The 16,756-nt window shown below is 41.4% G+C and overlaps 1 protein-coding gene across 2 annotated transcripts in view; it reads right to left on the bottom strand.

Moving 5' to 3' along the window:
• Positions 1 to 12,639, bottom strand: part of slc9a1a (solute carrier family 9 member A1a) — a 58,601-nt gene extending 45,962 nt beyond the window's left edge. For both annotated transcript variants that reach the window (XM_048260331.1, XM_048260332.1), the window contains exon 1: positions 11,449 to 12,639. In XM_048260331.1, coding sequence (XP_048116288.1) covers positions 11,449 to 11,761 — 313 coding nt within the window. In that variant the 5' untranslated portion in view covers positions 11,762 to 12,639. The remainder of the gene's footprint in view (positions 1 to 11,448) is intronic.
• Positions 12,640 to 16,756: the final 4,117 nt, after the last annotated feature.

Below are 16,756 nucleotides of genomic sequence, written 5' to 3'. Positions count from 1 at the left end.
ATATATTCCCGTATTTCCAACTTTGAAAATTCCCGGAATTTTGCAACCCTATTTATAATACATTTTACTTACTTAGTTTACTTACAGCCCTACCGGTGTTTGCCTGCCTGTCTGTGTGTTTTTCTTGCAGGGAAGAGCTACAGTATTGCACAGGTGCCTGTCTTTGTTTGTATTATAACACATTACTCTGATTAACACTACACTTTTATTTCTCATCATCACACTTATCCTGACTACACTTGTTCGTGATCTGTCACTGTCTCCTCAAAGCTCTGGTGCACAGCCACCTGTTCTCAGAGGCTCTAAACTCAGAGATGGTTGATAAATTAACCAAACATATTTTGTGCTAGAACTAGTAGACTACCACAAAGTTGCTGAACATATGTTACTTCAGGTTTGTTTGCAACAATATATAAGTTTAACCAAAGTTCTTAGCTGCTAGCTAGCTAGCGAACATTCCCATTCACTTTCCGTTTACTGTGCTAACGTTAGCTAGCTGGGTTAACGGGGCAAAATTAAATTATTCATTCCGTGTCCGAAAGAGTGTTTCATTGGCATCACACACAAACAATGTCTGTAAAATAGTATACAAAATTATATGTATATGTTATTATTACTTATTCAGAGAAAAGTTTATGTTTTGACACACCTATTTAGGAGTCCGGAACTAGTGCCATTTCGTTCCATTGGTGAATCGTCTTATGATTCATCTTAGTTAACTATAGAATATTTGATTCCATATGTTATCTTAATGCAGAGGAAGTAGATTGGGGCCCAAATAGAACGTTCAAGCATTGTTCTTGTTTTTATTGTTGGAAGGGTCTATACCTGTTCATTCTCAGTATACACTCAAAAGAACTCAGGCTCTGTAAAGGGGAAACAAACATGGTGGGAGTAATAAGCAATCCCAGCAAATCAACACAGCACTTAATTAAGTTTTTAATTGACAATTTTAATTAAGTTTTTAATTGAAAATGTAATTGACAACATCTCATAAACCTGCTATGCCAGTTGTATGTGTTATAACAGCATGGAGCTGGTCCATTGACAATGACATTACAAATTGGTCATCCAAGGCCCTACGGTTCTCAAGATATTCACAGAAAACTGTGTCTGCCTTCGGGGTCCAGTCCAGGGGGGCTACAGATTAAAACGAAAAAGCGATGGTTCCATGCTATCCATGTGGGGTTACATGCCCACCAAGTTTCGTGGTACCCGGTCTTTCAGTGTCCGGGAATCCTTGTTGGTGTAATGGTCACTAAATGTACACATAAATTGTTTTATTGTAAGGCCCCCCATGAGCGAAAGTCCACGAAACTTGGCATGCATTAGGAGGGTGTCATAATAATCCTACACTTTCAATTTAGGTGCAGTTTTGACCATGTCAGCCAGAGATATTGTGATGAAAACACCTAATGTTTTGCTTTTTTATTTTTAACTAGGTGGCTATACATGAAATAATGGGATAGGTTGACATGCCCCTTAAGACCAACATACAAAAAAAAAGGTGGACCCTCCTAGGCCCCTACGGTTCGAGAGATATTCACAGAAAACTGTCTCCGGCCACCTACAGGCCAGTTGGTGTATTGTAACATAAATTAATTTATTGTGTGGCCCCCATGAACGAATTCCACGAAACTTGGCGTGCATTCAGAGGGTGTCATAATGATCCTACACTTCCAATTTCATGAAGTTTTGACTATGTTAGGTCACAGATACCTGCGATTACAACACCTCATTTTTCTTTTTGTGTTTAACTAGGTGGCTATACATGAAATGAGTGGTTATGGAATGGGTTGACATGGCCCTTTGAGATCAACATACAAAAAAAAATGGTCCTCCTAAACCCTACGGTTCTCGAGATATTCACAGAAAACTGTGTCTGCCCTACCCTCCTTTCGGGGGGTCCAGTCCAGCGGGGGGGCTACAGATCAAAATGAAAACAGGAGGTTCCATGCTATCCATGTGGGGTTACATGCCCACCAAGTTTCGTGTACCCCGGTCTTACAGTGTCCTGGGAATCCTTGACGAAAATTTGGACATGCGCTGCGCGGCGGTCATAATAACACTATTTATAGACATACTGTATACATGAGTATATACATGCCCCATGCATAGACAATCTCTGCAAAAAAAAAATGATCCAGGATATAACTTGATCTGCCATTTGCCACCTGTAAATACCTAGCCTGAAATAACAAATCTAATCTGGACAAGGTCAGACAAAGACTCGCTTGCTCCCAAAGACAATTCCATGTCTGCTCTGGCTGTCATTTGTGACTCCATTCTGTTTTCCATTAGCATGCTTGCTAACAACAGACCATAAATAGCCACATTCTTATTTCAACAGCAACACACACATTGGAATTAGATCTCGCAAAAGACAGTGAATCACTGGCAGAAGATTTATGGCATGAAAAAGCCAAAAATGAGATGAAAGCGAACAGGTCGTAATTGGATAGATGAAAGCGGTTCTAAATGCCATGGCTGTGCAAACCACCAGAGCCCAGGTCATGAATGCCTCACCAGAATGCTAAATTACCCATTATCCTCTGCTTCATTCTCTTAGAAAAGCCAGACTGAGGGGGCACTTTGAGAGAGAAAGAGAGATGGAAGAGAGAGAGAAAATGACTCATCACTAGCAGACAAGGGGCTCTTTCAAATTCACCTCCACTGGTCTGTGTCAAGTCTTCCCTCGGCAGTCACATCCACTGGTCACAGAGAAAAGGAGGGGAACAAATACAGGTACTGAAAAGTGTCACTGCCATTGGGGTGTTTCGCCACACAGTGTTTCCTCTATCACAAAGTACCCCGGGGCTGACTGATTGGCTGTTACGCTTATGAGACACTATGCACTAATCTGGCTCATCTCACAGCTGAGATACACAGGGTTGAGCGGCTCCTGGTTTTTAGTCCTTAGGTTCTTCTGGTGTGTCAGTCAGTCAGGCAGGGTGAAAGGTCAAAACAGCCAAGAAGGACTCACAAAGGCACACAAAGGGCCAAACAGTTAGGCAGTAAGGATTCAAAACATCTTTATATATTGTTTTCCATATCCAGGCCTCTAGAGACAAGTCTGCAAAAGGTCCAAAATTGTGCAACGGTGCTGTGCAAACATTTCCGTCCACAACTCTCCTCATTGCAAAAGGTAGTGCATGCTGCTTTCATCTCACAGCAGGCCCATTCTTAATCTTGGCTGATGTTCCATACAAATGAGGTGTAAGATGTTTGTTTAAGTATGTGCCTTTATTTGTTTGTGAAAAAGCTTAGATGTTTTCAGCAGTAGGCCACTGCTTTGAAGTTGGAAAAGGATACAGATGGATCAATATATGTTCCCTAACCTTTATGACTGCATTGTGGTAATTACATTAATACACAGGATTAGATGTTAAATTCCCTTGTGCCAAAATCCAAGGTAAAAACACATTCAGAAGCCCCTGCTCAAGTTTAACTTTAAAAAGCACACTACCCACAAATCCGCCAACAAATAGTCACAAGCACAATACAAATGGCCCATCCAACAGCAGTAGCCTATATAGTATGCGGCATGTCATTGGGGTTATCAAGTGGGCACCCTCATTCACAGATGTTTCGTTAAGTTAGGCCCACGACACCTCATGAAGGCTTAACAGTGAAACCAGCGTCCTGGAGACACTCCCCTCCATGCTGCCACCATATTACCACATTGAAATATCCAATACCCAAAATACTCTTAACCAGCCCAGGCATGGTCAAGGTTGGCTAGGTTGGTCCGTCCCGTTGATGTGGACTGAACCATAACCATAAAAAACCTTGGCCAACCAACCATCAACCTAGGCCCAGCCCATCACAAACACAAAACAAATTAGCCAGTTAGCTTGGCCCGTTAGCTTAGGCCCCATCCCAAACACAAAACAAATTAGCCAGTTAGCTTACGCCCCATGCTGCCAAAAACCTGTTTCGTTAAGTTAAAGGTTAAACAGTTCTACAAGCCATGCTGAGAGGCTGATAAACCTCCTGTGGGACGAGTTCTGTCACCTGTCAGCACATCAACGCCATTACAATGTGACTTCACCCGTCCATTGTGACATCACGTCTGGAATGTTTGTTTATTCCACCACGGGTCACCATACAGTAGCTGACACAAAACAAGAATGTCAGCAATGCAATGCAGCCAAGCCTACTGTTAATGATGCACAATTGGGGCCTGCTTGCTCCAAGACTCTTGTGTGTCCAAATGAGATTATCTTTCAGGAAACTCATCTAAATACACTGACTGGGCAGAATGACTACAACCATGATTCAGACTCGGAGGCTTGATTGATTACCCAACTGTCGACCTTAACAACTTGGATAAAGACCCAACGGAGGACTCATCGGAGGAACCAAACAAACCAATAAATCCCTCCTCATTCCCCATATGCCAGGCTAGTGTCCATAGTAGTGGTGGCAACATAAACATCAACAACTTCCCGAGCTTTACTTCCAGGCAAGGTCATCTTGATTAGGGCTGCACGTGTGTCTGGTGTGTGTGCTTATGACTCATCCTACGCTAACAATTCCTTCGGGGACGATTCAGAAAAAACAACCCCCCACCCGACTCCGTCAGCAGAGCTGGGAAGTATGATCAGTAGCTGTGTCACCTGGTTGCCTGGTTAGACTGTTCAAGGGCAGCATGCTAGTATGGTCTAATGGACTGTTCAAGAACACCATGTTGCTTCTGTGTGCATGTCAAGAGAGCACTGCCCATGGATCTGCCCCATGGATTAGGCCATCCTTAAAAATATTTTTGTTTGCAGTAACAGCCAAAAAAAAATAAAAATGGGTCGGTAGGTAGGTCAATATTTTTTTTTTCAAGATTCAAAGTAAAAAAAAGTTCAATTTTGGTCATGGTGATTACGTAGGAATGAATTTACACAAATGTGCATATTGTGACGTAACTGACTGGGTCTTCAACCAGTGCCTTCAGGCGCACCATTGCAAACCTCATTCTGATGTAGGTTATATAGACCAGCCTTTCTCAAACTTCTTTGACCTGAGGCCCGGTCATGGCAGACTTTTGGGTCATAGGGCTCATCTACATGTACCCAGAAAGAAGGCTACAATAGCTCTTGCCCGCGTTATTTTGAAATTTGACTATACAATACTCAATGCTATACAGTGTACACAGTCTCTGCTCTGTTTCTAAGGAAGTTCAAAAACAACATCATTCTATTAAGTTTCGTTAAATAAATAAATAGCCTTCCAACAGGTTGAAGCGAGCTTTGATACCAGCGTTATCGATTAGTTTCAGTTTCCCGGCGCAGCGCCGCATTGAATGAATGCTCATACCACCACTTAATTGTAGGGCTCCATGTTTAATGACATCGATAGCAGAAACGTTTGTTTTTTTTTTAGATCGATCCAGCGGTTTCTTGATCAACTCGCGCAGCAAATTATCAGATGAAGCACCGGGCCTAATTTCACTCCACGACTCCAGCGGACCAGCAGTCTCCATGTTGCGGACCCATATTTTGAGAAATGCTGAATAGACCACAACCAATTTCAATACTCCGACACGGTCACCGCTAGACTAGGGGAGAAGGGATGAGAAAAGATCTGCCCACAGTTCTTCCAGAACTTCGTGCCAAGTAAAAGCGTTATCAGTTTGTATGAATGAAACGAAGCGTAGGCCATAGTGTGACATGCGTCAAACCAATGGTGTAGAGATGACGCCACAGGTTTTTTTTAAGTGAGCCACGTTTGCATGTAGGCAAGTTATATTCACAATACTTGGGCCTACTAAAATAAATATTATTTTATTGCATTTGTATTGGTTGTTTAGAGTAAAAAAAAACAATCGGTCGGTATTAACGCAAGTTTACAACCGGCAAGTCGGTCGGACTAAAAGGGGAAAAAAAAAGATATTTGGGTCGGTTCGAAATTGACAGGGTCGGTCGGGTTACGGCAAACGAAAATATTTTTAAGGATGGCCTTATTGATGTTGTCTTTGTCTGTGTCTATGCCAAGCACTCTGAGTTGCCATTGTACTGGAAAATGTGTTATATAAATTAATCTTCCCTTTCCTTTTCAGACAATTGTATTACTGCCAATTACTCTCTAATGGCAGTGAGCTCTGATTTTGAAAGTGTCTATATGATTATCTTAGGCTGACATTAAATACGCTGAATAGCACTGAATAACCACAGTGGAGTCCTTCGGGACATCATAAGCAAAAACTATGGCGAGTCTTTATCTGGGTTGGGAGGCTTTGGCATGAGGCCAGATTCTTTTTCTGTTGCTGTTACACCCAAAACAAGGCAATCATAGCAAAAGTGACCAGTCACAGCCACTGACCAATCACAAAAAATCTGAAATGTGACACTACGTGTCACAAATGCCTACGGATGTTTCCCATGCAGACATCAAGCTCTGGCGATTAAATCTATATCTTCAGTGTTTAACCACAAACGTTTCAGTTGTGGAGTCTGCAGTGAGTTGCAGGTGTTGTTTCCAGTACCTAAGTGTATCCACATTATCAGATTGCTTTATTTTCTGTAAAGAAAGTGTTATCCTGAAAACCCATTTGATGGGGGTTCCTTTTCATTGTGCTACTGCTATCAGTTGAGTCTTGGGTGATCTCTGATTAGCAAGGACAAGCCAAGGAGTTTTAAAGATAACCTATTGAATAAGCTAAGGTAAATTCTTCCATATCTTAATTGGGTCAAATGTATTGGTTGTATTAAGTCAACAAGCCATAATCTATCAGAAGAAATGACTCACTTGCATTGCAGAGATCCTCTGCATACCACCCACACTGAGAGCAATGAGCTTTGTGATAACAGCTTGTATTGGCATTATAAATGTTTGCAACTTAATGGCCCCTGTATACAATTTTGTTATTGGCTCAGAGTTATGAACACTGCTTTGACAACAGTCTCCATTTCTTTCCATGGAGCAAAGGCACCATTAAATGCTTGATTGATAACCGCACATTGACCTTGTGACCCTGTTTCCCACTCATTCTGGTGCTGCACATTCAGTATGAGATGTCATCTTAGGTGATAGAGATTGTAAATCTAAGCATAGTTCAGATGACATCCATTTTTATCTATCCTTTATTTTGCATTTATTTTTTTTATTATTTACATTTTTGATTCTAAGATTAAACAAATGGATCGAAGATTAAACAAATGGACGGAACTTTTTGCTTGAACAGGAAACATGATAAACATTTGCTCTAGAGTATTAACAAATTTATTAAATTTATTTATTAACATAGCTGATTTGACAAGTCCAACATTTTTACTTCTTCTCTAGTGGTTTTGTTGAATTTTCCAGGTTGTAAATCATTTCGATACAAAGTCTTACATTCAGTATTGTCTATTGTGCAGCACTGCTAGCTTCTAATCTCTAGCCAACCCTGTTTAGGCGCCAGCACACACTGCTAAAGGTAAATGAGTTCAAGTGGGCTGGTGCAAAGCAGTATCACACCAACCTCAATCAAAAAGCTCAGCAAGAGCAATTTTTTTTCCGCAGTAAAAATTCATGACGCAGTCCATGAGATGGCAATAACACAAACATGGCCATTGTTCCACGGGACAAACCCTTTCACACCTGTGCACACTTACGCCCACATCAAGGGTCTAAGTATGTTTGTGGTAGATAAGAGAAACCTATGGCCCTTTCACAACACAAACTTGAGTAAACATGCTCAACCGATACACAAAATCTCTCCTGACAGCCTGGACACTACCTACTGGCTTATCAGTCAGAAACCCATCAAGTTGCCTGGAAAATGGCTTAAGTGGGCCTACTTCACTATTTCCTTGTAGTTCAGAAAATGGTTCACTTACTCACTGTCATATTTTACATACTCAATGGAAATACAGTGCTAACTGAATATTCAACTTCCCACCCCAAACTTTGGATATTCTGTTGCACAATATGTTTTCCTCAGAGTCACTAAAAGCCCTGGACAATGGGTGATGGATGGTAGAATGTTAACAAAGCATTGAAACTGGCCCCTTTTGTAAGGAGCCTTTGAGTGGAACACTCCTGGGGGAAACTGTTCCCCATCCCCACGGGTGCACTGAATGGCAGCTCAACATGACAAGCTGCTATCAATAATGAATTGAATCTGAAACATTTATGTGTTGTTGCTGCTGTGGCGTCAGTTCCTTGAAACCCCTGCAAAACACCTCAGCTGGGGTAATTACAACAGTGTAAGGAGAGCCATCTCAGAAAGGCCTGTATGGTCTCACAGAAGACCATCAAGAACAAGGTCTGAAAGTGGCATGATAATTGTATTTCTATTGTGAAGTTTAGTATCATAGGCATTGTATGTGTATTATAAAGCAATGCCAAGAAAGTATCATGACTGCACATATCAAATGCCTCTCCAAGTATGATAGGACATGCGATCTGTTCCTCGGTCCATTGGCTGCCTGAAAGACTAAAGATGGGTGTTTGATATCCACTGGGACCATGTGTCCAACTGTTCTATCAGTCTCCCTTACTTTCCCACAGTGATCTTTACAGTCATATCTGTATGCAGAAAGGGTAACACTTTATTTTAGCGAACACGTTAGCCGTTAATACATAACTAATATGTGTACAGTATGTATTAGTGCTCAATAAGGTTTGTATTAAGCATCATTACACATTTATTAGGTCTTTATTCAACTATATCTTATTCTTACTCAATAGGTGAATTATTTTTGTTAAGTCCTGAATACTAGTTGGTCTTAAATCCTGAAAACTATTTGGTCTTAATCTAAGATTATTAATGTGTAGTATGGATCAAAACAGAACATGTATAGCCTTCTAATACATTGTTTTAATATGCTATTATTCTGTCACTATAAGTTATTCAGACAGTAAATTAGGAGTCTGTAAGCTCTCTATTTTGATCCATACTATATACCAGTAACCTTAGATCAAGATCAACTAGTTGCTTATTCAGGATTTACCAAGAATAAATGACCTATTGATTATGAATATATAAAGACCTACTTATACTTATAAAGACTGTATTTATGGGATAGTGCCAAAGGAGAGAACTGTATGCTGAGAGTTTGTCAATTGGGATAAGACAAAAGGACTTCATGTTCTAAAAATGGTAACCACTGAAAGAGTTTACACAGTAAAAGATTATTTGAGGTAATGTTAACAGTTCTGGAAGAGTAAACATAATTTATTCTTTTAAATTACCCATCTGTTGTTTTCATTGTGACTCATCATGTTAAGCATCACCTGATGGAAACAAGGTGAACGGTAGGCTGCAGACAGCACTGAGACACTTTCTCTTTTTTGTTCAAGCTAAGCAATGTTTGCACTTCAAATGGAGAGCTGGGAGCCGCTGCTGGTGCTAGTGACCAAGTCCCTCAGGAGCAGATAGCTGACACACACACACACACACACACACACACAGTCTGCTCAGTCTCACAGCGACAAATAAAAATGCATTTTTTCCCCTGGCCACTCAACAAGGGAACTCCACTCAACATAGTACTCCATCTCCTCTCTCCTAATCATTTTATCTGGATGAATACATTGCAGATTGCGTGTTACAGCTCACAACAACAGATACTCTATCATAAAGACTGATAAGTATGGGTACCACGTGCATTGCCCATAGTTTATGATTGCTCTCTAACTGGGTTTACGAGCCATTTTGATCTATTTCTGGGACCGAGAGACAATAAGCAGAATGAGGAACCAACGCAAGATCCCATGGAAATGGAATTCCTTCAAGTCTATAAAGGATAGGACAAGCACACTGTCAAGGTTTTATATGTGTATAATGCACTCTGAGTATGTATCTGTATGTGTGTATATTAGGGGAGTAAAAGTAAACATATTCATACCAAACCATTTAGGTACAAGATGTTAGGTTCAATGCAGATGTGTACCGAAAGTAACAAATTGAGTCTTTAAGAGTAATCAACAGTAAAGGCTTTTTTGCACGTGGGCCATGTTTCAAATTTGAGTTACCACACAAACATACAGTATTAAGTGACCATGTTATTTTAATGAATTAACGTCAAAAAACATTTGACAGCTTTTCAAAATACTATTGCTGTTGTGCATCAGCAATATTGTCAGTGAATTTTAGGTTTGCAGTACCTACAGGCTTACCGTACTGAAAATGAATCGAACCATGACTTCAAAACCAAGGTACACACCACACCATGATTTTTGTGTAATTTTTGAGATTTTTGAGAGAGAGTTACACAACTCTCTCTCTCTCTCTCTCTCTCTCTCTCTCTCAGACTACAAATGACAGTAAGGGACCCTGCAGGACTTTAGATGACGAAGCTGAGCAGGGAGTGGAGACTAAGAGTAGACTAGAGGGCACAGTGGCAGATGATGGAGACATGTGAGGCGTGTAGGCATGGTTACGTTCTGTGTATCTGTGCATGAATGGGTGCATGCTCACGGAGGTATAAAAAAGGGATTAACAGTAACGGCCTAAAAGATCCCTGTGTCAACCTACTTCACTGGTGGGGGTCCTATACTGTAGGTGTGAAACAGACTGCAAACTGTTTGCTACAATAAGAGGAAAAATAAATAAACTGTCAAGTCACAGACAGAAGTCATTAAAACCACAACACCTAACCCGGAAACACATTACTCAAGATCCTGCCAGAGCAAAAAAACAAAAAGTAACTCTTCCGTTTTGGAACACACATTCAGACTGCACCAGGGACCAAACGTTAAAGGTACTTTTAGTTGTCATCAGTCATCAATTCATCAACTGACTTCACTCTCTAGCATGTGGACAAGCAGAACTCTGGAGATGAAGACGACCTGTGTGTCTTTATGTGATGTCTCAGTCAAACAACACTCAACCCAGATGAAGAGTACATTAGTTAAACAAGCATAATGAAGAGCAGATTCGGACAAGAGATATCAACACGGTTCCTGTCTCTAATCAGTCCATTTCCCCTACAGTCAGCTCTCATCTGGGAGGACACGTGTAAGAGGCTAACCACAGCAGCTGGTGAAGCACAATAGAAAATGTAATATTGTAACAAGTGGCCACTAACTGTATAAGGACATACATATTTCACAAGAATGATGGAGCAAGTGAAAACCTAACCTCAAGAGTAGAGGTGGTCTGTGTGTGCGTGTTTGGGGGTTATCCAGCCCCTTGCTCACAGTTTTCGTTGTATCTGCTAATACCGGGTGGGGGTTGTAGTAAGCTTACTCTTTTGTCTTGCACATGTTTACCCAAATCCTTCAAATGTACTGCATGGTCTGCATATGAAAGTAAACACAACAGAAATACGAACTCTTTTTGGTGCTCGTCAGATCTAGTTCAGAAATGCTGTGTGCTATGCTATTTCCTCCTAACCCTGACTACAGTAACACACTGTATGTCAAGTCAGGCAATCTGGAATTCCACTGTTCTGTATTGAAATTACATTTCTAAAGAATAACCAGGCTATTGATTAGTATGTCTTGTTGCACGAACTGTGATGAACTTACCCAACTTCATCAAGGAAGCCAACAGTACCCATAGCGATATTTCAAACGGCATCCCTATACGCTCGAAATCGAAGGACAGGACGGGGAAAGCCTTTTTAGTTGTGTTGTGACTAGCATGATCGTCATGGTCGTTGTTGGGCTGATGTGGGGTATGGTCTCCGTTCAAACCAACGGTGATCTCTGGAGAGCTGGCTGCGCCAAGCGGCAACACTGTGCCCACCAAGAACACCGCCAATAATGTCACTGTAACCAGTCTTCTCCCCACTTCACCGTTCCAACCACAGGCTAAATGTGTCAAGTGTCGACAAGCCATGGTGAGGAAAGTTCTGCAAGATATATCACACGTCTACCTGGAGCGTAAAAGGACTTGATGTATCAAAGAAATCGGTGAAGTTTCGAGATCTACAAAATGTCTCATGACGACCTAACAGGATGCGCGGCTTTCCTCGGTCTTGAAGACTGTTGTATCCTCATTCATCGCCCTCTCGTTCACTTCCGAGCTTGTTGAAATCGAGTTGAGAGCAGCACACCCTTTCCAGGTAGGCTAGTTGGCTTGCGAAGCAGGAAATATGTGGAGCAAACGCCAGAGCAAAGAGTAGATTACTTGGATTTGTTGAACAACTTCTGGTTTGGCATCACGTCATGTGAGACTATGTGACTGATAACCCGTCAGTGTTGTTTAGCGAAGACTATTACAGGCTGGTTTAGTAGGCTATCCCGTAATTTCTGCGCTGGCATCACGCACAGTTGATAGTAAGTTTGACAAGCACCACGTACAGTACTCCAGCACTTTCGATTTGTGGTAAGTCATAGACAAGTAGGCTAACTAAATACGAACGCGCTATCAACTGTGAGATATCTGATAAAACCAGTTAGAAACTGAAGGTGCGCATTTGTCGATAGCCTCGCAGGGTGCCGTGAACAACGCATTCGACGCGGTGTCTGGTGTAGGTTGTGCTGTCCCGTCAAGATGAATGTCCCCCTGAACTCAAGAATGAGGATGAGGGCTTGCTTGCTGTAACTCGAAAGCCTTTGCTGTGTACTTCCCATGCAGATCCTCCTCTTGTGTCGTAGGCTAAGGTAGCTTAACTATACCATGGTATCAGAATATTGCCCGCCGGCGGAGTACTCTAAAGACCCGTGATGCTAGTTAAATAGCCTACAACCTTCAGGACACACACCCTTTCGGGATGGAAGGCTGGAAATGGGAGGAGGTAGAGGACTAAGAGGCTGAATTGTTTGCTCAACTACAGTGACATCTACTGTGCAGGCGGGAAACGAATGCCTTGTCTTGAGATGATGTATGCAGTTTTACTTGATGACGGTGACTGTGCGAGAATGAATAGCATAGCCATTAGGCTATACCACATCCAAACAAATCAATATTAGTAGACGAGGGAAATCCCACGGTCCCTAAAGGCATCTTGACATGTCCATTGGAACCAGCAGCCTCTGCCCTTCAAATCCTCTTCAAGGGTAGGCTACGATAAACCCCCTACTGGTCTGACACTGACTGCAATGCAGAGACAGGCTACTGCAGGTGGCACGCACACGCAGCTTGGTGATTCAATGTAGGCTACACTAAAAATGCTGAGTCTTACTGGTGGTGTTTTTGTGATGTTTCATCACCGAAAGGTCATTATGGCAAATACGTTTCCTAGCCTGATTTCTGATATCACGTTGTTTGTTCAAACACATTCATCAGGAGTAGTCTACTGACTGGTGTCACATATTGAAACACATATTGAAACATATAATGATCATTGTTGTTGATGAAGTGAAATTGTGTGTGTGTGTGTGTGTGTCTGTGTGTGGTTGTTGTTGTAGTTGGTAGTGGTGGTGGTGGTGGTGGAATTTAACTGATGCAACAAACCATTGTGCGTGAGTCTGCATGTTTTTTGTTCTTCTTTCTCTATAGCCTACTAACAGACTATCTTTTCTACCATCTGACTATAGGTGTTGCAGCACCAGGTTAATAGACTTTAGGCTACCCTTTAAACAGAGCACTTTAGTGGCCTGGTGACCTCTCCTTACTCTTCTCCTTATACTGTCTATGGCTTTAGTGGAGGCTAAACGCAAGTAAAGGTGGTTTATCCATCTCTGCAATTTCAGAAATATAGTTTATTAACCAATTGCAATTTTAACATTCAAAAATCACACTATTATCCGCATTCACAATACTGGCATGTACACTCATCAACACTCTAGGAACTATAGCAGCTATAGGCTATTGTAACATTGGACAATAACCTCCACCATCTTCAATCATGTTCTGAATGCCTTTTTTAAAAATCCGATAGTGCATGGTCCATTCCACCTTATGATCACATAATTCATAGTTTACCCACCTCTTATTTTACCACTACACCCCTGTTACTGTCATATCCAGGGCTGTCACCACCACCACCACCCCTGACTCTTCCGACCTCTGCAATACCCAGGGACACGAATAAGACCAGTGCAACCGAGCGAGATGGGGAAAAGCCCCAAAGCACCATGACCCTCACATCTGCTGTGTAGGGGAATGCCAGGGACTTTTGTTTTCTCTATATGTAGATGAGTTTCAGGCAGAGGTGAAGCCGTGCTGATGCAATGATACTGCACCAGTCAGCATCACAGAGTGAACTAGCCTTTGGCTGCCCCTCTCTGCATTTCCTTAATTCATGAGATACAGTGAAGGAGGACTTTAAAAAAGGAAAGAAAATAAATACCCATCGTCTTCCTTTAAATGCCATTTTGAGATTATTTCTGGCATGGAATGCTAGACTGACAGGCTACATGCTGTACTGCATGCATTCGGAGTTTGCTGTTCTTCTGCGGCATGCTATACCACACATAGGGCAGGACACGTTTTATGTATAGCCAATGCGGGGGAACAGTATGAATTCCTTCAAGCTGGACCTTGTCGTTAGTACAGGCAGCCTTCCTCTCCTCTCCAAACCAGCATCTGTTGTGGTGAGGGCTGAAATAGCAGCAGTGTGTTTTTGCATGCTCAAACTGTTGCAGCGTGATGCCAAATTGCATCAAATAATTTGGGTAAATAAAAGACTCTACACAGCCTGTGGTCAGGGCACCCCATGCCATGCAACTTAAAACACAAAACTGCCTCAACTCCTTTAACTTGCTTACGTGCTTAGATATGTATGCACTTCTCAAACCCACAAGAACCCAAAAACCTCTGGAGACGTGGTTTCAAATCCAGAGTGTACACACAGTTCAGTAATGGTTTCTGTCAAAACCACATTGAATGTAACAACCTTGTCATCTCACATGTGGGATGTTTGAAGTTCAGTTTTATACCTACAGTGATATATATCACCACATGGTATATAGATATTACTTCTAGGAGGTAATGGTGAATCATCATGAGATAAATTATCCAAATTTGAATTAGAAGCTACAAAAATAGATCCTCTCTTAACATCTCAGATGCTGCTTTAGAGCCTACACGAGAGGATATTTGTCCTCTTTTTCTCTATTAACAAAGCAAAGCTGGAAATGTACCTTTGCCAGATTCAGCTCAGAAAATCATTCTTCTGTGACCCAGATTCGAATCGTAAAGCTCCAGAGAGATGTCTATTTTTGCCTTCTCCTTTTCATAGTAAACAAAACTTGTGTTCTGCGCACGTCTGACCACCATGTGTGCAGGAAAACAACCCAACTAGACTAAATTAGCACCTCGACCTAGAGCCTAAGAGTGGTTGGTATCTGAGTCATCCCAAAAAAGGCTACAAACAAAACAGAAAATAGGCTAATTGGCAAAGACTGTTAGACACAAAAACACAAAGTCATGTCATTTACAAAATTTACAACATTTGAAAGTCATGTCATTTACAAAATTTCCAGTAATTAGACTACACTTCAAGAAATGTAGACATTACAAGGACATTACAATTAGACTAAAGAAATGTATACATTACAGCCAGCTCTTTTTCTTAGGAATCAATCCAGTGAGGACATACTATAATTTAGGGAATGACTAATGTTATCTTAGTCTCGATTTTCTGGAAGCACTTTTTCATTAGTGGCACACCACAAGATTGCACACCGTGTATAATGGCAGGCCTCAGCCAGTGTGCTGCTCTACCTCTTCAGCATGAGTAAGCACACTTCTCCGCTTCAGTTTTTGGCACTTTTGGTCTAGACAAATAAGTGGCAGGATTGACTGCTAGAATTACATTACCTAGTGTGTTGGAATTATAACATTACATTACATTAATGTAGATGGTATACTGTAGATTTCGGTCATTAACAATACATTATTTTAATCTTCAATAAAAAGCTTATCCTATGAATAGATATAAACAGGGTGGAGTCTTGGGGGGGGACTCTTAATGTTACCGGGAGATTTCAGGCTTCAGTGTCCCTCTCCTGATGGGGGACGGGGGTGTTGATGGGCGTGTGACCCAACTTAGCCTGATTCCGATTTTAGGGGGGAAATTAGGGGGGTGCTTAAAACATGTCACAGCCGAAATCTCGATTTGTCTCTGTACCCATCTCATATGCATGTCATACCTGTATGTCAGGGCATCATAGTTGTTACCACATTTTTACCAGGGCAGGGGGGATGGGCTGCAGGGGGTGAGAGTGAGGGGGGCTACGAGTGCACAGTACAGGCTGCTGCAGAGTGCAGCAAAGAATGTATACAGACAGCGATATCATGCCCTTTTTAAGCTCACAGTAATCATACCCAGGGGGCAAAGGGGGTTTAGATGACATGGGCTGCTGTAAAAGGTTGTTATATAAAAATGAAATCTATGATGTCTGAGGATCACAACCTGGGTGGACAACCCGGTCAACAAGCTGCTGGAAACTTGCAATTAGGGTCAAAACAATGCTACCTCAAATTCTGCTTTAACTCCCCGGAATCACCCAATCATGCTAAAAAGGTTTAATTATATCCATGAATTCTGGGCCATATCTCCCTGATACTTTATGCTAGAAACAAACTGAGCACACCTTTCAAAAGAGTGGAAGATAGGCTTTCATCTGAAGCCTTGATTGTACATGTAATTAGAATGTTAACAATGCCTCTTAATTCATAGGTATACAAAGATATTTATAAATATTTAAAGAACATTCCATTATATTCGGTAGCATTCTTTTCCCTTTGTTGTTAAAATAAACAAAATACCATGTGAAGTTAACTTTTACAGATGAAATAATATTTTGATCATTTTACTAACCAGACTTCAGACCCATTAACCCATTAACACAAGGGAATTCAATTTCAAGCCTATCAAGTCAAACAAGATCCAAGAAAGGTTTACTGTTAATCTGTTAACTGATGTGAATTGTAGTACAGCTC

The sequence above is a fragment of the Alosa alosa genome, chromosome 13, assembly GCF_017589495.1.
Source record: "Alosa alosa isolate M-15738 ecotype Scorff River chromosome 13, AALO_Geno_1.1, whole genome shotgun sequence".
Lineage (NCBI taxonomy): Eukaryota > Metazoa > Chordata > Actinopteri > Clupeiformes > Clupeidae > Alosa > Alosa alosa.
This window is presented reverse-complemented; position numbering and strand designations above follow the sequence as displayed.